General features: G+C 48.0%; 1 protein-coding gene across 5 annotated transcripts in view; it reads left to right on the forward strand.

Moving 5' to 3' along the window:
* Positions 1-22,602, forward strand: part of LOC144942979 (protein Aster-B-like) — a 139,732-nt gene that overhangs the window by 97,759 nt on the left and 19,371 nt on the right. For 4 of the 5 annotated variants that reach the window (XM_078870063.1, XM_078870066.1, XM_078870068.1 and 1 more), the window contains 11 exons: positions 6,068-6,088; positions 6,706-6,793; positions 7,061-7,164; positions 7,878-7,973; positions 9,318-9,398; positions 10,673-10,788; positions 16,425-16,533; positions 17,066-17,249; positions 18,305-18,454; positions 20,213-20,331; positions 21,474-21,616. In XM_078870063.1, coding sequence (XP_078726189.1) covers positions 6,068-6,088; positions 6,706-6,793; positions 7,061-7,164; positions 7,878-7,973; positions 9,318-9,398; positions 10,673-10,788; positions 16,425-16,533; positions 17,066-17,249; positions 18,305-18,454; positions 20,213-20,331; positions 21,474-21,616 — 1,211 coding nt within the window. The remainder of the gene's footprint in view (positions 1-6,067; positions 6,089-6,705; positions 6,794-7,060; positions 7,165-7,877; positions 7,974-9,317; positions 9,399-10,672; positions 10,789-16,424; positions 16,534-17,065; positions 17,250-18,304; positions 18,455-20,212; positions 20,332-21,473; positions 21,617-22,602) is intronic. The other variant, XM_078870067.1, reaches the window with a different exon arrangement.

Genomic DNA, 22,602 nt, shown 5'->3' on the forward strand with positions numbered 1-22,602 from the left:
CGCTTGTCGCCCGCTCTTTTGTGTCGGTCGCGCATTCTTTCTCACCGGACTTCCTCTGTTTTGTTTGTTGCTTGTTTTCTTTCTGTTCCCATCTCGTTTTTTTTTTCTTCCAGTATGAGCGAATGGCTCTAATAAAAGTAAGGGAGTGTTTTATTTAATTTTTGTTTCCCCCCCCCACCGCCGTGTAAACAAACGGGTAGAAAGCGGAAATTAACGGGGTATTGCACGACTGCTTTCAAGATGCGTCGAGTGCATTCGCTGCAAAGTTTTCACATGTCTATGCGTTGAACTGATAAAAAAAAATGAACATGGGTCGACTTCTGGTAAGTTTTTTTTTATTGAATCTGCCCAGCCGTATAGTGTGTATAATTTTTCTGATGCCAAATGCGGGCAATGCTGCAAGCTAATAGCGTTAGTAAAGCACTATACATTTTGTATATGTGTGTACACGTATGTGCATGTATACAGTGTAAAAAATATACATGTGAGTTTGTATTTCTAATGTGTATGTGTGTGATTATCTGGAATGTGCTTATCTACAAACTTTTGCTGCTGATTGGGATAGAGATTGGCTGTGGGAGTAGAGATTGCTTTGGTAGCCGGGTATGAAGAGATGCTTCGTTTAGTATATTGTTGATTTCCCTTCACAACAGAGCTCTGCTCAAAGCCTGTATTCACAAGGTGGCCATGTTATTTTTAAACTTGAGACTGTGGAAGAGATTTTTTTTCTTCCCCACCTCATGGAGTGGGAGTGGAATTGCAGCTGTGACTTGCACTTGTTTCACAGTTGCTTTACTTGCCCAATGATTCTGCTCAACGCAGAAGTTCCCACAAACCTCTCTGGTCCGCCGGACGACTTTCAGCCAATAAACAAAATGCATGTGTCCATGTGTTGAACTTCCTTCGCACCGTGCGTAGCCAACCGTGCTAATGTCGCGACGATCCACGATTTTTCCGTGGGGCATTTTTTCAAAATTAAATCTGCTCGAACGGGGCTTGAAAAAGGGTTCCTTTATAAAAGCCATCAAAAGGATCAACTTTCCTTTAATTGACTGGCATTAATGAGATTAAAGTAGCTGCGCAATGGGCAGTGAAAACAACGTGTAGGGTGATTTTCGCTTGAAAAAATGTTGCATTTGTAACACTTCCGCGTTCCACTTCCCACGCACGACCTTGCGGGACCACAGCTTGGGAAGTTCTCCGCTACGGGGTTGATGTTTTATTCTGTACCCCCCCCCCCCCATTATCCTCGATTTTGTTTCTGTAATACCTGTGGTTGACTCAACAGCACACTTCTTTTTGCAACCATAGTGAAATAATAACAACAACAACCATGATGTCGTATTCACCAGATTATTGGACACACTTTTTTCCCCCCGTATTTTAAAGTTCAGGTTGGGTGTGCATCTTATAACCTGGTAGCTGTGCGACTGTGAGAGAGAGACCATATCTCTGCATAGCTTTATTAACACCGTGCACAAGTTTGTTGTGCGTCTTGCTTTTTATGGTGGCTTGTAATCTGGAGAATACGGTGCCATTGCTTTTCTTTTTGCAAGGAAGGCCTCAACTGAGCCTCAAGACAAATTATAGGAGGGGGCCGGTTGAGACTGTTTGGATAGTTACTTGAGTGGCAAGACGAAGTATTTTTTCAATCAAACTACTTTAAAAAAAGTTTTGTTGTTGTTAAAGAGGAGTACCTTGAAATACAATCCACGCAAAGGAGGGGTGACAATACAAAATACGCAACTGAAAGGCTAACATCCTGCTTGCTTTACTGCGTTCTGCAGGCAACTGTAGCGTTGCTGGTGAGCGTCTCATACAGTGACGCCTACCCAATCCACCGACCCCCACCTGCAAAGTGCTTGCGTTACAGCTTTGCACCACCACGGACAGAAATTACTTATTTTGGGCCAAACGTGGGTTGTGTCGAATGAGGGATTTGCTATATCCATGGAGGACCTGGGTAGAAAAGTAGTCTGGTTACGGCCATGAGGGATGCTGATTAATTAACCACAGAGTGGAGGCCGAGAGGAGGCCGAGAGGAGGCAAAAGAATCAGAGGAACACGGAGGAAAAGATGGCAGCAGTGAGACGAAATTCACAGTTTAGAGGCTGCAGCTGGCGGAAATAAAATGAAATAAAACGGGAGAGGCTATTGCACAGCAGTGGGACGTTACAGGCTGACAACAACAACACCACCACCATCAAGCCGAATTTATTTGACCCCCTTTGCAAAGTGGCGTCCATTGCCTTTACGCTGGGAGTTGGCTGGGCATTGTTTTACGCAGGCCGTCAGGTCCACAAGCCCACAGCGGGTTCTTGGTGACCGTATTTTTAGGTTTTTTCGGTAAAGTCACGTAGGTAAAAATTAAAATTAATAAAAGAAAAAGAAAAATCACGATGTTTCGGAGGCAACACAAGCTTCCGTCTTCAGGTGGAACCGTCACAGCACGACAGATGTATCAAGTAAATGAGAGATTTCAAGAGATACCACTCCGTATATATAATGGTTGAGGGTGGGGGAAGGGAAAGGAACGGCCCACTTTTTATTATTATGGTAAGGTGCGGCTTGAGACTACGGCTAGATTACATAACAAATGACTGAGCCTTTATTATGGAGAGGTGCGGTTTGTGACTACGTCTAGCCTACATAACAAAATGCTGCAAATGAGACCGAGCCTCTGCCATGTAGATGGTAAAAGCACAAAAGCAGGTCAGGAAGAAACAGCCTCCTGCTATGTTGTTTGGTGGGTGCCGCCAGCAAAACCTCCTGCTAGGGCAGCACATAGGCACCCCAGCAGCTTGTGATTCGTGTTTATTTATGTAAGTGCTGTCCGGTTATTGTCACAAGGAGTGATGACGCATAAGGAGCATGCTCACATTTGTTGGCTGGTTTCCTTTTAATAGCTTCGCAAAGACGTAAAGGAATTAGATTCACGCTGGGAAAGAAAATAAATTGCACGCCAACGCTGGGGGGGCCATGGAAATTCACGGCAGCAGTGGCATTTTTGGCTTCTGCGACGCTCGCTTGGAAGGCTCTTGTCCTTGTCCGATCCTCGTGGGGTTGAGGTTTTTTGCGTATGTTGCCATGGCCGTTCAGAAGTGCCAATGCGGGGGACAAAAGTGACCTGGCGGGTCCTTCCACTGGTCATCGCCAACCCATATTTTACGCCGATTTTGAGGCCCTGGTGACGTGACCCGAAGCGGGTTTCTCCGTGAGCAACAGCAGCGCTCACCTGCACGCTCACCTGCACGCTCACCCGCACACTCGCCTGAACACTCGCCTGCACGCTCACCCGCACACTCACCCGCACTCTCACCTGCTAGCTCACCCGCACGCTCACCTGCTAGCTCACCTGCACGCTCACCCGCACTCTCACCCGCACGCTCACCCGCACGCTCACCCGCACGCTCACCCGCACGCTCACCCGCACGCTCACCCGCACGCTCACATGCACGCTCACCCGCACGCTCACCCGCACGCTCACCCGCACGCTCACCCGCACGCTCACACGCACGCTCACCCGCACGCTCACCCGCACGCTCACCCGCACGCTCACCCGCACGCTCACACGCACGCTCACCCGCACGCTCACATGCACGCTCACCCGCACGCTCACCCGCACGCTCACCCGCACGCTCGCCTGCACGCTCGCCTGCACGTGCGGGCGGTAATTGGGAGTGAAGCCGAGTACTCAAACGGGTTTGGTTTCGGCCGATGGAATGTCCACTTCCACCCAAGTAGCGTTCAACACTCGCGGTAAAAGTGCGGCTCGTAGTGGAGTTGCCAACGTGGCTTCGTTTTTGTTCCCGCGAGCGGAGGGTCACGTGTACGTCGCTCTGGCTGGTCCTTCGCCATCTGTGCAAGCTCCCCAAGTGAAAACAAATCGAAGAAGACAATGGGCTTGGCACCTCTTTTTTTTTATTTAAATGGAACCAGGTTTTCAAGATGCGGTTGCGACCATCCACTTGGCATTCATTTTCACATTAATATACTCGGAAAATATTACGCTCGTGCAAAGGAACGAGCAAGGCCACGCGCGGTATTGTGGCATATGATTAATCCAATTTGTGCATCTGGTTCATTTATAAACTGACGTGAATACAATAAGCTCAGGCATGTATGCTCTCTTTTTTTCGGGTTAAAAGCATTCGGTGACACGGCATTGTTTATTCTAAGCACTTGCTTGCTGAGGAAAAAAAACATCAATTGCGTTGATATGCTTACTTGAGTGCGACGTCAATCGCACGGTGCTCGTCGTCGCTGACTAACAGCAGTTTCCGCGGCATTCAAATTGTAGCCCTTTTCTAAATAATGCTTCCAGTGGTCATCCCGTGAGATGTGGCAGCTGCACAGAACTCAAACGTGTTCACTTTACAGGGCCATTAGTTTCACGTCGTGAGATGAAGAGTCTTACAGGGTGGCCTTGCGGTCATTGGACAGCCCTGGAAGATGAAAGCACAAAGCTGCTTCCAAAGTTGCTTCGGTGTGCTCTTAACTCAACCTTGGGACAAACGGGTCCATGCCCTGCACAGAGCATTGGATTGCTTGGCAATAACTCGCTAAACATCCAAATGCTCAGGGATGGCATTCGCTGAATTAAGTGAAAGTAAATTTGGTGTTGCAGCTCTTCGACGCATTTATTTTGTGACCATCAACTCGTTCCGCTGAACAACCCGGTCTCGTAATGAATATAATTGGCTGCCCCTATGCGAACCCAGGGTTTCGGCGTTGCTGGCACAGAGCGCTCTTATAGTATCCGACTCCTGGGATATTTGGCTATTTCCAAGATATTGAGTAATGTTGAATAATTAAGTTACCTTGATATATTGTAGTGTACATGCACATCCCTCTTTCCAATCCAATGCTGGATGAAGGCCTCCCCCACACCATGCAGACATTGTGATTTATGACCATACTTTAACCCCCACTGGTCAGTGGAGGTTATCCAAGGCAGGAAGCATAGATGTTTAGGTGTTAAACTAATTAATTGCAATAGTGTTCCTGGGTGAAGCCTTGAGGTGGACCATCTCATCTGCAAGGGTGTCAAGTTACACACTCTGCAGGTAATCCACCGTGTCGCCTAATGCTGCTGCATAGGGGAGAACTAACCTCGGATCCAGTCGACGGTTTTGCCGTCGGCTTCTTTGAAAAAGAGCTCCAGTATAAAAAAATATTCAGATTCTGAAAATATGCTCGCCAGCGAGCCGTGGGGCTTGTCGATTGTAGATGGGACGTCAATTAAAACACATCTGACACCCCCCTTGAGAAGTGGTACACTCCACAAGTTCTCTTCTCTGCTGGCTCTGCTGTCACGAGAAGTTGGAGAATAAGGTCACGTTCAAAATGTTTTTCGATTTCTGACCTTTGGTTGGCTTTTTGGGTATTTTTTGTTATTTCCTGTAAAGTACAGCACGATATAATCTGTGGTGTATTAAAACTTACGTTGTGAGTGCAATGTCTTGTACAAGGGCATATCTTTATTTTCCGTGCAGGGTGGAATTTAGTTTGATTTGCGCGACTGATTGAATTTTCCATGTAATGACATCACTGGGTTCACATCAATGTCAATTTGTGACAATTTTTCTACATTTTTTTTGCAGTTTATTGAAGAAGAAAAAATTTAATTCATGAATTTTAAGGAAATCTCCCAAAACTCCACTTTGGTCACTTTCATATTGAAACAAAAAACATAGGGGTTCAATTTACTAGTTACTAAAAGCTGCTGAACAATTTTTTTCCCTCCTAAATACCATTCACATTTGTCATCATTACAAATATATCTTGGAAATGTACAGCCGGGTTTCATTTGCACAGCCTACGTTATTATTCAGTATAAAAAAAAAATCAATAATGCTGCACATATCCCACTTAAAATGGGATTTATTGATGGTGCGTGTCCTCTGTATGGGTCTCCCAGTGACAATGGCCTCTTCGTGAATACAAGTAATGGGTTGTGAAGCTGGTTTAGTGCTTGTTAGCGGCGGTTGTCAATGCTTTGCTTATAGCCTGGATTCGAGCTCCGATTATCGTTCACGCGTATGCAATTATCCCTCCCCCTCTACAGAAAAGTCAGAGCTGGTACAATGTAAGTAACTATTCTTTTTTCCAATGCACAATACTATAACTGGTCTCTTTTTCGTCGTATACAGTATTCATCTAATGTAAACCATGCCACTCTTTGTATCATGACCAACAATTTTCAATTACCTTACCTCCCGAGCAAAGAATTGTCCAATTTAACATTTTCATTAAATTCAACAGCCCGAGTGATTGCGAGGTCGGCCGCATTTTACACACATTATAAACAACGTTGCCAGCTTGTGGAGCGCATTTTATGAGAAGTGAAACAGCTGAGGTTAGCTGGCAGGTTAATCGCCCTTTGGAGACTTCTCTAATGACATAAATCAGCCTGATTGCCTTCTATCGTTATTTCACTAAAATAAAAATACTTGTCTCTCTCGCTATATGACTGCGGCGTTTGAAGTATTTCTCAGAAAAAAACGATTATGAGTCTCGGTGCATGCTCAGCTGGTTAAAGAGAGAACATAACTTGCGATGTTTTGGAGTATCTCTCAGAAAAGCAATGATGAATCTCGGCGCGTGCTCAGCTGGCTTTTAAAGAGAGACGACGATGATCGATTTGTTTGATTTCTGTCCATTCTGCAATATTTACTGCGATCGCTTTCTTGGTCGGTGCAAAAGCAGGTGTTAAGTCCAACGTACAAGCAGCGGAACGAGGATTTCAGAAAACTCTTCAAGCAGCTGCCCGAGTCCGAGCGGCTCATCGTAGGTGAGTTTTACAGCAGCGGACGCCGCCCAGTGCCGTGCTCTCTCGGCGAGCCATCTCTGTCGGTCAGCATTCAACTTGAACTTCAAGCCCTCTCTTACTGAAAGTTAATTGCAGCTGAGCCAGAGACCGCACGGAGGTGGCTGCCGGGTGTGCCGCTGGCCACACACCAAGCTTCCCCGCGCCAGTCTCTACTTAAAACCGGTGCTCGATAGCAGCACTTTGCGCACTGATCGTTACCGCTGAGCACCTTTGTGTTTGTTTGCACAGACTACTCCTGTGCACTGCAGAGGGACATCCTGTTACAAGGCCGCCTCTACCTCTCTGAGAACTGGATCTGCTTTTACAGCAACATCTTCCGCTGGGAGACACTGGTGAGTTGCGCCCGTGCCGCACTCTTTGCGCTCTTGAGCCGGGTGCTCCGCTCGCCGTTGGCTGTGTCGATCGCCAACGTGTCACGACGTGCGCCCTTTAGCTTTGGTTGCGTCAGTTGGACAGGCGCAGACTTGTACGTGATCGTAGAAGGATTGATCGTTTATTCAGCTGCGGTGACTCGGTGTCTGCTGAACGGAAGGCCAATAGCCTGGACGCGGGTGGAGATTGGTGGAGACTGGAATTTGTTATCGGCATTTGACAAAAGGAAGCTTGAATACTTTTGAGTGAGCAGCAAGAAGCCGTGGTCTACAGCGGTGCTACTCAACTTAAGTCTTTGCGACCCTGCACAGTCTGCCTTCCCTTGATTACCGATCATTACTCTTCATATGCAAATTAAGACACTGCACACGCCTGATAGTTGGTCATCGCAGAGCAGAGCCCTACCGTGGGGTGGGGGGGGGAGGTCGCGAGGACCGGATTCGAGAAGCGCCGCTCGGCGGAGCGGATGATTTACGAAGGCGGAGGCGGAAGATGCGGTCGGTTAGACGGCGTGAGAGCGAGGCTTGGGACCGCGTGAGATGGAGCCGGGTTGTGTACGACGCGTCGGCCGCTCGGCGTTGTGAGCCGACGTGGTCGTCATGATGATGATGGTGATGCTGACCTCCATCTAAGCATGTTTTGTATTCGCGCCCTGTGTTGTTTGTGCGCACAGCTGACGATACGCCTGAAGGAAATCACAGCCATGACGAAAGAGAAAACAGCAAGGCTAATACCCAACGCCATCCAGATATGCACCGAGAATGACAAGGTATGACAAGCTCACAGCTTGTTTACAAGTCGGTATGACAAGCTCACAACTTGTTTACAAGTTAGAATAATGGGCAGCCCCTTTGGCAATCCACTGCTGGATTAAGGCCTCGCCACACCGTGTCGATTGTGGGGGATTTTTGACATTGCTTGGGCATGCCCTTCACCGTCCACTTTACTTCTTTAGCTGTTAGATATCTCACCCTGAAGAGTTTCTGTTCTGGTCACGATCAAATTATGCCATTAGAACAGGGTAATCTCAGATGTTCTTTTGTCCGTAAATTTTCCCATGTGCATGGGGATATGCTAACTTGAGTGGGGCTATCACGTGGCTTTGCGTGGATCGTTGTTTTTGGTCAAAGCATGGGGATTGAAAGGGGGTTTCCACAAACCTCCTCTTGAGTTGTTCTCTCTCTGATTCAGAGTGAGTGAATACTGTGTGCGTTACAAGTTGAAACTATTATCCTAGTGCAGGACCACTCTGCATTCGTAAAAAAACAAGTTAGCCATTCTGAGATAAGTACAACATAACAAAAAAATATTATGTAATTGCAGTTTATAGCTTTGTGTCAAACTAGGACCGATTTCTTACAGAAAAGCCCTTTGCCTATAAATATCAGGCATCTTGCTAGCATTGGCTCTAACAAGGTGTGACTGTGCTGATGGGACACTGCATGTCGAAAGCATCCCAGCATTTGCTTGTGTTGAACCGACGCTGCCGATAAGATACACTCCCAGAAAGCCGTGCGGCCGGTGGGTTGAATAACACATTCCTGCGGAGGGAGCTGGTAGGAACGTTGGGTTGCTCGGTCAATGGCCAGGGTCAACGGCGGCGTGGTGTATTTCGCAAATATGGCCGTTGAGTTTTATAAGGGCACCACGGGGTGACCAGCCCCTCCCCACCCAGCCCCACCCCTCCCACCCCTCCCACCCAGCCCCACCCTCCCCACCCAGCCCCTCCCCACCCTCCCCACCCAGCCCCTCCCCACCCTCCCCACCCAGCCCCTCCCCACCCTCCCCACCCAGCCCCACCCTCCCCTCCCCACCCAGCCCCTCCCCACCCTCCCCACCCAGCCCCTCCCCACCCTCCCCTCTCCACCCAGCCCCACTCCTCCCATTTTTGGATGCACGACGTACGGACGGACGGACGGACACAATAATCCCCTGTGGGCTGGTGGAACCAGGAGGTTCTTACCAGTAAAAATATAAAATTCGTTTATGATGACAAGAGACACTTATGAGAAGAAGGTGTTAATCATTTGTGGTTGATTCGGAATAGGGAAGTGATGTCTATTTAATGGGCGGTCGAGTGACTGCTCTGCATGTGCGCATTCTTTTCACGCAGCATTTTTTCACATCACTGGGTGCACGGGACCGCACCTTCATGATGATGTTTCGACTGTGGCAGAACGCTCTGCTGGACAAGGTACCCCCCTCCTCCTACTTTCTCCGGGCAACCCGAACTATCGAAGGCTTTGGGCCTGTACTCTTTGGTTCTTTCGGTAAAGTCACGTAGTTAGAAATAAAATGAAATAAAATCGATCGCAACACAAGCGGCCTGATGACGACTGCTTGTGTTGCGATCGAAACGTCGTGATTTATTTTATTTTATTTCTAACTACGTGACTTTATCGAAAGAACCAAAGAGTATGAATTCCTACAGTCACGAAAGCTTCAAATCAAGCTTTGGGCCTGGTGTAGGGGGCTGCTTGGATGAGGTCAAATTGCAGTGTTAGAGAGGTGCTTCTAGCCGTTGTCTTCGTTCATTGATTATCCAAATGTGGGGCTTCGTGCTCATAGCTAATGTAATGACTTCAAGCGTGGCGCGTTATTCCAAAGTGGTTGAGGTGTAAAAATTTAAGTTATCGAGTGAAAATTATTATTGGGGGTTGACTCAGCCCATCACAATACCTCCAAGGTTGATTAATTGAGTATTGCTTTGTGGGGAAGTCAGATTTCTCCCTGCCATGGGAATGTAGAATTTCCACCTGGGTCAGGGCTGTGAGCAGGATGAGCACTGGTTCAAAGCTTGCAAAATAAGTCTCATGGGTCGGTGTCTTGGGTGGACACTGAGGATTAGTGTTGGGGTCAGAAGGTTTAGTGTTGGTGTTTGGGATTAGTCTGGCATGAGTTAAGTGGTCGGTTTGTTGCACTGTTAGGACAAGGGGGTTAGCGGATTAGTGTCAGTCCATGCTACTTCGTGAGGCCGAGACTCAGTAAGTTTTACACTCAATACAAATTCATTGCACACTGCGAGTGAATGCGTGAATGCAATGTAAACAAAACAAATGCTAAGCCTGCTTCAAATGTAAGCACGGCCATGTTAAATGGAATTAATAATGTATGTGTGTTGAACTTCTTTCGCACCATACATAGCCAACAGTGCTGCTAATGGGAGGTGCGCGGGAAGGACAAGAAACAAAGCACAAAAAATAGTTTTAAAGAAATTCATTTTCTATTTAGATTTCAGAGTGCCTAGCTCCAGTGGCTTCCTAATATCAGAAAGAAGAGCGTTCCAGACGGCCGCAGAAGCGCATCTGAACACGCACGATGCAGCGACCGTCTTTGTCCGATGGCTAGCCAAAAGCCGCTGTTGCGAGGATGACCGGGACTTCGCTTGATGCTTTATGCTCCTCAAGAAGGTTTTCGAGAAGAACGTGACTAACCACATTATACCATCTGATCCATTTCCTGTGACAGCCGCTTTGCCCGAAGGAGCTGTGGCAGTTTGTGCACCAGTGCTACGGCAACGAGCTGGGCCTAACCAGCGAGGACGAGGACTACGTCCCTCCGGATGATGACATCGCCACCATGGGGTGAGTGGCCCCCTCGCCTCGTCGCCTGCCATTCCCCCCCCCCCCTCCCGGTCTCGCCTGCCTCCACCTTTCCTACGCACGCTCCTTTTCGCCCGGCCTTTCCACTTTCCTTGCTGCATCCCCCAGCCATCCGCCCTAACAGCGCCTCGGTGGTCCGATTTAATCGTCCTGATTCGAGTCAAGAATCGATTTAACACGTAGGCTTTTCGCGACCAATATTATCCATAATAGAGTTTTATTTGGGTTAGATCGCGTAAATATAAATGTGTCGTTAAACTCACCACCACCCAACACAGCCAATTAGTAAGGTTTGTCACGTTACTACAACATGGCAATTCGTTACTAGTTCAGCACACCAGAGGGTAAACCGACAACATTTACAGGATTCGATTCTTCTTCGAACCTCGCCTTTGCCGTCTCTAATTTTAAACTAAGAAATTAATCTGTTCTTTTTGGTTTCCTCAGTACAGTTTTGTTTGCGAATTGTCAACTTAAGTTCCCACGTGCATGATTCTTATGCTCATATCTTGAGCGTAAAGCAGTCAATTTTAATAGGAAGAATTGTCACATGCTTAGAAGCCATACATGCTCAGAAGCAGCCTAACTTGACATTCAAACCATGCCATTCCCAAAGTCCTCCCTAACTCCATATTGGGGATTGCACAAAGGGGTTTTTTTGGTTGTTGTTGCTCTCAACATCTGTGAACTTTTTTTGGGTCAGACAGTATTCTGGAACAAGAATGGATGGGCTTTATTGTCAACTTGGGGTGTAAATCCCCCTTATCGCACGGCATGCACACCCATGGCTACATTTGGCATGCACACCCATAATTAGCTAAAGGTTCCAGCTTTGCATTGTCTGGTCTCCTTAATATTTGGCCTTGAGAGTTTGTATTGACCTGCAAAGGCGCCCTGTGCAATGTCCATGGTGGGTCCGAATTGGCTGATATGCTTCGTGGTGTACAAACGTTTAAGCTCACGAACGTTGAAAGTGCCTTGCGTTGAGAGCTGTAGGAAGATTGCTGCACTAAAATAAGTGCTCCACTAAATCCCATGCAAAACGCTGAGCCTCACCTGCTGGTACTGCCACGTGGATGCTGGCGGTTCAGTCAATTTCTATCGGGCAGTCGTAATATTATCTCCGTAAACATCTCCAGAAGAGTAAAAATTGGTTCATCTTCAGTAAATAATTACACCTAGCTGAAAGCAACACCTTCCCTGGCTCTACCCATGTCATTTGCGTTTCCTCCAGGCAAGCTCTTCTCTGAACCATAACTCAAAGCCAATGACCGTTTACAATGGAGAGGGGGGGGGGGCAACGTTGAAAACACGACTTTTGTACAGCTCGCACGAATTCACTGACATGGGTGCACGGTCGATTTTAAGAGTCTTAGCGTAGCCCTCAAATAACCCGGAAAAGGCCGTCCCATCGTGAATGAGAGATGTTTATTTATGCTGGTCAACGGAGCGTGCTTTCTCCAACGGCCGCCCGTATCTCCTTTGACGTAGGCCCACGGAGTTGCCTAGGCGACATAGTCGTGAAAAATCGGCCGGTCTGTCGCATGCGCGGCTCAGCACTTTGGGCCAAGTCCCAGGTGCATCGTGTTCAGTTTGCCCAGACCAGACGACAAGCCTCCCTCCTTCCCCGCACACGCGCCGCTCTTCCCGCAAACACCAAACACATTTGGTGAGCACGAGTTAGATGTACCTATACAAGCCTCTCATTAAATATTGGGGGGAGGGGTGGGGGGGGCAAAGTTCCCAAAAGCCATCATTATTTGAATGGGCCAATCTGACCCTTGGGAACCGAGTGAAAGCAATGCACATGCGGATGGGATAATATCGTTGTGTTTTGCTTTGTTAAAGTCAACATTCGGCAATAATGCTGACCATAGCACCTGCCTTACAACAATGTACAACTCCAAATATCAGGGTTCAAACTCAGTTCAGAGGCCCTATTTGTGGTTTGCCAGTCAGCTGGTGAATGTAGTGCACGTATCTGTTTTATGTACTTTATTTCCTGGAATGGCCATTTGTGAGTTTGGTTTAAACATCCAAATATTGTTTACATTTATTTTGTCCTCCCGAAACATCGTGCAGAATGGAAGTGGACTATTCTTTTTTTCTGTAACAGCAATCGCTAGGCAAGGTTTACTTTTCCATTTAAAGCTTTCATGACTGCAGGGATTCATCTTCTTGGTTCTTTCGGTAAAGTCACGTAGAAGGGAAGTAATAAAATGATAAAAATAAAACATAATAAAATAATTCTCACGACGTTTCGGCCACAACGCAAGCAGCCGTCCTCAGGTGAAAACCAAGATGCTGTCGGCTCGACAGACCTGTTTTTCACCTGAGGACGGCTGCTTGCGTTGTGGCCGAAACGTCGTGAGAATTATTTTATTATGTTTTATTTTTATTATTTTATTACTTCCCTTCTACGTGACTTTACCGAAAGAACCAAGAAGAAGGTTTACTTTGCCTTTCCCTGTAATGCGACGTCTTTTCTTTACAATTGCTGTTTTTACAATTTTTTTTATTACGCACACCCGCCTTTAACAAGTAGTGCCATTGACTTCCCTCTTGCAGTGTATGTATACAAATACATGAATTAAATCGCTGCATTATAAGCAGGCGGGAACTCGTTCAGACGCAGTGACTTTTGCAATGGAGCCCTGACCCAGAGCACAACGTGTCTGCGAGGTTTTCCAGGCAAAAGTCATTGTGCGTCTCTGCTTGCACACCTCTCAAATTCATTAATTTGCGTACTGTTCATTCACATTGTGCTCAAGGCCTCCTTCCGTGAAATAAAGTACACGTGTTGTTTTTGTTCACGAATACGATTTTGATTGGCCGACGTGGAAAAGCCGTGCTGTGCTTAGAACCCCTGATTGCTTGGAGTCGTCGGTCATGTCTGGGCTCTATACCCATGCTAACCCAGAGCTAACCCTGACACCGTGGCATTAATTGATGCTCAACACCAATGCGAGGCGGTCACAGTGACACAGGGAAAGAACAATTCAGGTTTGTCACCTCCCCGTCCCTCCAGCACAATGCAGAGCTGACTCATTTATAGATCTTCACCAAGTTGTGATGTCCTTGGAATGGCGGTGGCTATCGCCCTCTCTCAGAGTATTATTCTAATCAAATCCGATGTTTCAGTGATGAGTGGTACTCTCCCAACGCTTGATGTTTCCAGAGCCCATACATTTACCTGAATACTCGATTAATCTAAATGACTTGAGAATCTTGATGAGCGATTGGTTGTACAGTTGGCCTCGATTCAAGTGCACGTAGACTCGTACAACCGTGCATGGCCTTTGGCTCTGTAAGAAGCCTTACACTTTATCAATTAGAGCGTAGATAATGAGCAACACCAAATTTTGTGGTTAGTGTTTATTCGTCCCACTTACATTTGATACGTGATTAGTCGGTCCACGTTTTTAATTGGAATAGCCTAATTAGTCTAAAATGTGAGGCCTTCATGCGACCCCGACTTGTGGGTGATTTGCTGGTGCTGTAGACTCCGTCGAGACCCTTCAAATCGGCTCGTGTGGACACGCTATCAGCTCCGCTAATCATTTTTTCCATTCACCTGTAAATTGAATGAAGCACATCTGCCGATTGGTAGACAACGGAGAGGCGGCCTGTTGTTGCCTTTGCCTCTTGTATTTAGCCGATGCGGCGACGCCCGCTATGTGGTTGCAGGCTTTACGGTCAGGTTCACAAACCCCCCCCCTCCCCCGTCTCTTTCCCTGCGTCACTGGAAAACGGCTCGCGCACGCTGGCCTGAAAACCCATCGGTGGCATTATCTGAGCATTCACCGACTCAAATCCTCCTCTCTGGCTGGCTTCCGCTCACAACTCCCACACATTCCCCCCGCCCCCTCCCCCCGACCTTTTTGCCACTCTGGATTTTTGGGGGGGGAGGGGGGGCGAAACAGCTCTGTCACGTCGTGGAAAAAAGGGGGCAGCGTTTTGAAAGTTTTCCTTCGTGTGTTTCACAGGAGACTGTGCAGGTACTCCATCCCCGTTCCCGCCAGGCCCCTTTGCAGGCTCCGCCTGAGTTCACTGTCGGACGCCGGTCGGTCGCTCCGTGCCGTCGGACGCCCCTGCCAGCCACCGCATGCTGTGCCACTATCGTTAGGGCGACTCTGCGTGTAGGGGCGTCAGGGGGGCAGGGGCGAGCGAGGTGGTGCCGTAGGGTGCAGGTTTGGGGTAGGGTTCTTCGTGAGGCCGAGAACTCAGTAAGTTTTACACTCCATACAAATTCACTACAGACCGCGAGTTAATACGTGATGGAAATGTAAACAAAGTAAATGCTAAACTTGCTTAAAGTATAAGCACGGCCATTTTAAATGTAATTAATAAGAGGGTTTCCGAGAATAATGTGACTAACAATATTATACTTCTTATCTATTAACTGAAATTATGTTTTTACGTGTTAATTTTTTTGATTGATGTGATTGCAATTTTTCATCTTGCATTTTTATAATTATACTTGTTTGCTTTAGGGTGTAAATGGTTAGCGGAGGTTGCCGGTTTAATGAACTTGCGTGACAGTTTGAAGAGATGGCACGTTTCTTAAATCCCCTGGCCTCTGTCCGCCCGGCAGCATAAATGGGTTCACCAAAGTTAGTCGATGGGTAGGTGGCATGTAGTGGGGTAAAGTGTGGGTACTTCCACCTCTTCCAAGACGTATGGCCAGCTTGGGCGAGTAGGCCAAATGCCCTGTAGAAGAGCTCTCGAGAACAGTGTTCTTCATTGCAAGGCTCGTGGGCCACTGACTTTTGGCCCCCGACAATACACAACATGTGAAAACAGTAGATTTGAAGCTTTCGTGACTGCAAGGATTCATATTTTTAGGTTTTTTCGGTGAAGTCACATAGGTAAAAAATTTAAATTAATATAAGAAAAATAAAAATCACGACGTTTCGGAGGCAACACAGGCTTCCGTCTTCAGGTGGAACCATCACAGCACGATAGCTGTATCAAGTAAGGTGAAATTCCAAGAAAACCGTATGTGAGTGTGAAAGCGATGGGTATTACCTTGTTATCGTGGCATCTCTTTAGGAAGGCCAGCGTCTCGAGAAGCTGTGACTTCTTTTCTCGTTGTCTGTTAAAAACTCTAACAGATAGGTGAAATTCCTCCCCGTAGAGGGTATTTATTCTAGATTTACTTCTAGAATTAGATTTTACGTTTATTAATTTAAATTTTTTACCTACGTGACTTTACCGAAAAAACCTAAGAATATGTGAAAACAGCCTGAGCAAGGCGGTCTGGCGGCCTCCACACTGATGTCTCATTGGCAAAAGTGCCCCCCCCCCCCCCTTCTGAAAATAAGTGAAGAACACTGCTCTCGAACCTTCTCTTGTGGTAGAAGCCCTTCTGGCGGGAGCAAGACAATTTCAGGGCTGCACATCTACCTTTCTCATTATTTACATTTTTGGTGGCGTTTGGAACAGTCGTATGATACACAGCCGAAACATTTGGTAACATTGTCAATTATTTTAAGCACATCCTCTATATATCGGGGGTATTATGAACTTTATTTATCGTAGCATTGGTAGTGCTGGACAGGGTGTAGCGGTGATGTGTGCTTTGGCCGTGTTCAACGCGATTCTCATTTGCATTGCAGCTTCGTGGAGGAGCTGGTTGGGGAGGACCCGGACCTCAACGACTCCTCAAAAGCCACCAACGATTCTCGCTCCAACCCCAGCCCCCGGCTCTACCACAAGTACAACTCCGTGAGTCACCGCGCTCCGCACCTTGCCCCAAACTGCCACCCGGAGCAGTGTCACGGTCCGAGCTGGAGACGTGACTCCCGCTCGTTGCAGCGATTCGAACCCTTACGGCCGCCGGGGTCAACGCTGCGGGGGTGGTAACCGTAATCACTACGCGCTGCCTGCTTCACAGTGGGCACAAGCGCATGTGCACATGTACAGGCGATGTCTGCCTGCGTCGTGGTCCATATGAGCCACAATGTAGAATTTACCTAACAAAGTTGAGAAAACACAGCAACGTTGCCCCATACTGCAAAATCACTGCAGGCTGTCTGTTAAACATGGCACCTATTGTGATAGCCTTGCACTATAAGAATGACGCGAATACCAAAAGTAGTAATAGCCTGTACCCTGCCCTGCTGCCCTGCCTCGCTGTTCTGACCCTTTCCTGATCCCATCCCGACCCTATCACTTCGATCTTATCCTGACCCCATTTTAATGCTGTTCTGACCCTGCCCCTGCCTTGCCCCTGCATGTCGCTTTACCCCCTCTACAGTTCGACACCCTCGCGAACGGGGACGGGGACGACCTGGGCTCGGGCGACGGGCATTCGGAGCGGGGTTTGGGCGGCGGCGACGTGCCGATGCCGCAGACGCCGTCGCCGCCGTCGCTCGACATGAACACCAACGAGGGCATCCCCACGGAGCTCAGCGACTCCTCGGAGACGTCCGACGAGCACGGTGAGCAGAGGTCGCAAACGGGTTTTGATTCCTTACCCGTACCCGGCCGCACCAGGGTCGCAAATGGGTACCCGTACCCGGCCGGGTACGGGTACCCGTTCCCTACCCGTACCCTACCCGAAATGAGTGACAAACGGTTACTCACCAGTGACTCACGGCCTACCCGTACCCGTACCCGGCCGCATTATGGTCGCAAACGGCTACCCGTAACCGGCCGGGTACGGGTAGCCGGGTATCGGGTAGGGTACGGGTATCGGGTACCCGGTTGCGACCTCTGACGGTGAGTTCGTCTTTGCTCACGCGTGTGGAGTGCGAGCGCTCTCGCCTCTCAACCGCTCACCCAGCGCTGTAACCTGCAAGCCCATACGATGAAGCTCATCACAGTCAGGGAGCGGTCACAATGTGATTGAAGAGTGGATTCAGCAGAGGTTGAAAGCGTTAATGCGCTTTGTTGCTGTTAGCGATATAGCCTCAAGAAAACTGGCGAGTTTGGTCAAAGGGTTTCCCAAATCTTAGCGATTAAAAACCGAGTGAAGAGGATTTTTCTTGGCAGCCAAGGCAATTGCGTCGTTACGTGTGTGACATCATCTCGCGACGTCACAGATGTCATGCGCCATATGTGATGTCATGCCACTGCAGCTTGAAACGCAGCGGTCATCATTTGTAACGAAATGTTTTCGAGGACAGAGCACATTTTGGAAACCATTTGAAAACGCATGGCCGTGCGTGACTTTTCGACGAATTCTTCGTGTGTGGCTTGTATTATTTCTGTCTCGTCTCATGCACTTTTGTTCACTCCCTTCGTAGACACGTACATTGTCGTACCGTTTGCACAAGTGCATGTGCACACGTACTGTTAATTTGTCGTTCTACTGCTGGACGAGGCTATGCCCAAATAACCCCCATGACCCGCACGACACGAGCAAGACCCTCTCCTCCAGGGGCGGCTTGACAAGAGGGGCGGCACGTTACCGCTTCATTTATTATTTACTTACGTGCGCCTGCATGGCGGCGCGATTGTCGACGCGTCTCGTGGAATGCGTGCGTGCGTGCAGCGCCGTGCGAGGTGGACTGCGGCATGGGCGACTTGTCGGGCCGCGTCGTCGTGAACGCCGTCTTCCACCTGGGCGCCGACAAGCTCTTCGACCTGCTCTTTCACGACCCCGAGTTTGGCCGCAACTTTGCCGAGTCTCGCAAGCTGCTGGGTGAGGCCCCCCCGACCCCCACCTACCCCGGCCCCCCCCACCGTTGATTGCCCAGGCGCTGGTTGTGCGCAAGGGTTATCGGTGTTAGCCTCCGGTACCTACTCGAGCACGGAAGGGGAGCGTGACCTCCGTGCCTTGAAGTCGCGTGAGCAGCGCCGCGTGTCTCTGCGTTACGTGTATTCGGCACGGCGTACTCCGTTCATGGAATATGCAACACGAAAAACCAACGGCTCGTTTCTTTAAAAAGGTTTTGCGAGTGACTGCAAATAAATGTTTAACAGGTTTATAGGTGCAACTTGTTTGTACTTAAGCCTTTCCGTTTGCACGGTTGACGGCCCCGTGACGTCATTCGCAAGAGCTGGCCATTGTGTGTGCCGACGGCATCGCGGTCCAAATGTTGTCAAAGTTGGAAAATTGCACCGCAAATTAATCGATTGAAATATCGCTTAGCAATCATCGCCCCCTACTGTGAAAACTTGGCAGGCGTCTCCTAAAAAACGAGTCGTGAGACTCGGTGAGGCTTTCCTGGGTGAACAAGTGTAACAGATAATAATAAACAGGTCCCTGCGGGGTGGGCTGGTAGGAACGAACAAATGAATGGCTATAATAAAATGAAATGGCGGGGGTACGATACGAAGAGAGAGTTTGAGGCCTAGTTCTAGGCTTTAGGCCTAGCTGTAGGCTTTAGGCCGCTGTGAGTTAATTTTTAATTTAAATGTTTTAATTAAAAACTATCTCAGGGAATTATAAGGGAATGTTAGACTTGTTTAGCCAGGAAAGCCTCACTGAGTCTAAAGGTTTTTGTAGGGTCCTGCCAAGTGTTTGCAGTAGGGGGCGATGTTGCTACACCTAATCGGACATCGGACGAACGGATGGACGATATAATCTATTGTAGGCTGGTTCACTTCGTTCCTACCAGTATAAACGTGGATATATCACAGTAAAAAAGCCAGCCATTTGCTTTTCATATTTTTTCATTTGTACAGTAAAATCTCTCGAATCCGGACTAAATTAGGGGAGAGCAATTTCCGCTGATGGTAGATGTCCGGCATACTGTGAATAATTAATGCATGATTACCACTTGAATTAAATTTGCTTACTTTCACGGTTGTGTGTAAATACCGTGGCATTTCTGCAGTTCAGATTCAAAATCAGAATCTTTATTTACACGTGAGGAATCCGATGAGTTACGAATCTCATTTTCACAGATGCCCAGTATTTCGTGGGTCAGCAAGTTACAGCAACAAACAATATAAAAAAAATATAGGAGTGCAAAATAGAGAAGGTAAGAAAGCCACTATGAATAAATATATAAATATTAATGAAGTACATAACAACTACATATTGTACTTGAATTTTCTGCCAATTTCCCAACAACATATGCAAGTTTTGATTTAAAGCTTTCGTGACTGCAGGGATTCATCTTCTTGGTTCTTTCGGTAATGTCACGTAGAAGGGAAATAATAAAATAATAAAAATAAAACATAATAAAATAATTCTCACGACGTTTCGGCCACAACGCAAGCAGCCGTCCTCAGGTGAAGAACAGGTCTGTGACTTTACCGAAAGAACCAAGAAGAACATATGCAAGCTTGGGGCAAGGCAGCAGAACAACAACTAAACCAGTCCCGAACCACGCCAAAGACAAACACACGGCCCCTCAATGAAATGACACATTTCTGTCGTGCATTGCGTTGAGTTGCGCCCGCCACGGCGACTGCGCTGACCGGCACGCATGTCCACGTGTGCGTGGCTCAGATTTCTGCGTGCAGCCGTGGAGGAAAGAGGCCACGGGTCACATGACGCGTGTGCTCACCTACGGCGTGGCGATGTCCAACCCGCTCGCGCCAAAGTCGGCCAACGGAACGGAAACACAGGTTTGGCAGCAGCGGCCAAAACAACAACAAACCTACACAACTTAACACATGTAGGAGGTTGCTGCAGCCGGTATTGTTTTCCGTAATAAATGTTTGGGTTTGGCCACGTAAATGGGCACCACGGTGGCGAGACGTTAACCACCTCGCCCGCTATGCAGGACGTCGTGGGTTCGATCGCGACCCTGACACTTGTATATTTGGAGTTTGCGTGTCTCCCCGTGGTCGTGTGCATTTTTTTCCGGATCCTCCAGTTTTTTCCCTCCACATTTATAATCAACATGCGCTTAGAGTGTCTGGTTATTATATATTTTCGCACAATAAACCACTTTATTGAGCTATCATTTGTGGCCAGGTCAGTAGGCCTTAGCTGGTAAAAGAAAAATAGTTTATAGGTTTAGTTTAGTTTACGGTCTGGTCAGATTTTGTTGTTTTGAAACCACTTCCACTGGCCTACATAAATTGTCACGTGTGCAAGCGTTTACCAAACCTATTATGGTTGTTCCAGCTCACCGGTAAGTTGAACAATTGTCACAACCAAATTGAACAATCAGAAACAACGTTTCACTTGGAACTGTGTCAAGTATCTTCAGATCAGAACCCAGGAAGTCAGATTAACTGTGTCACCTGATCCGGCTTCTAAAATATTTGCTATGGGTTTACAGGAACAACCTGTGAAGACAAACTCAGATCTGTGTCTGTTTGCTTAATTAGACACGCTGCTGTATAATACCGGTCTGGAAAGGCAATAGGCCGATGGATTATTTGAAAAGCTTGACATTTCGAGACCGACTTGCACGCCCCCCCACCCACCCCACCTGGGAAGTCTTTGGGTCTTCCTCTGACATCAATCACTAATGTCTCTATGTCCCCACTTTTGTCTGTGTGGCCACAAAGCCAAAGATCACCCTGATAGCCTTAAGAGATTGTTGGGGGCAAGTGCTGTTAGCGAGCACCTATGAAGGCCGACAGTGGCGATGTTTGCACACCCCACCAGGTACTCATTTGAGGCTGACTCGACCTAGGGGAGGCCCAGGATCGATTCAGATTATTGTCACTGGTATTGGCCGTGAGCGGAAACCGAACTCGGGTCGCCGGATTTGCAGCGCAGTGCGCTAACCGCGCGCGCGTACGTACGCACACAGACTCTGTACAAGAACAGCCGGGAGGGCGAGTGCTACGTGGTCGACGCCGAGATCTTCACGCACGACATCCCCTACCAGGATTACTTCCACACGGCCCACCGCTACTGCATCCTGCGCATCACCAAACACAAGTGCCGACTTCGGTGAGCGACCTTCTGACATCGGTCGCGGTCCTAGGGTCGCGTTTCCGCCTCTCCTCCTCCTCTTCGTCTTCCGAAACTGCCCCAGCTCCGATGATCGAAGCCTCCAGGTTGATGGTCGCTGTGCGGTACAGGCTCGCCACTTCTAGTGGACGATTCGAAAGGGTTGGGGGCGGCGAGATGCAATCCTTCACCACCTCTCCCCCCCTTGAGACACCGAATCTTGGTATTTAATTGTATTCACTGGCGCAGTACGTTGAATGTTTTGTTATTGTAGTGGACAGCCCAATTTTAAAAGCTTGATATTTTGGGACCGTTCCTCCCACCTCTTTGGGAAGTTTCTAGATTCGCCTCGGGCCATCTCTCATCCCTTTCTAACCTACATAAGCTGCTGGGTGCATGGCTTGTTGGCAATGGTTCTCTGAAAGTCCTTTTTAAGTTCAACTCTATGTATGCTGAACTTTCCAACCGTACGTAGCCAACCATGCTAATCGGAGGTGCATTGGAAGGGCAACATACTGAACACAAAAAACAGTTCGAAAGAAATTAGTTTTTAATATAGATTTAAAAGTGCACAGCTCCCAGTGGCTTCCGAATATCGGAAGGAAGAGCATTCCAGACGGCCGCAGAAGCACCATCTGAAAGCGTGCGATGCGGTGACAACCGTCTTTGTTCGATGGTTATTATTTCTGCCAAGTAGGTGTTGTTGGTTTTGCAGCCCATGGTGTTTCTCTGCGTTCTGTCGCTCACGTCCTTGATCCGTCTTCATTCTCTCGGTCTTCCTTGACCTCCGTTTCCCCCTCTACCGTGGTGGCCATTGCTTGTGCTGGAAGTCATTGATGGTGCATTTGATCATTCGTGTCCATATCTTTTGAGGTTTTTTTTTCTTCAGTTTACCATGCCAGGAGAACGTTATTCTATTTAATAATCACAACATGTGCAGCATTGGCGAAAGTACCCTTGCCTCGTTATGTGCTTGTGTTTTATCC

This window comes from Lampetra fluviatilis, chromosome 29 (assembly GCF_964198595.1).
Source record: "Lampetra fluviatilis chromosome 29, kcLamFluv1.1, whole genome shotgun sequence".
In the NCBI taxonomy this organism is placed as follows: domain Eukaryota; kingdom Metazoa; phylum Chordata; class Hyperoartia; order Petromyzontiformes; family Petromyzontidae; genus Lampetra; species Lampetra fluviatilis.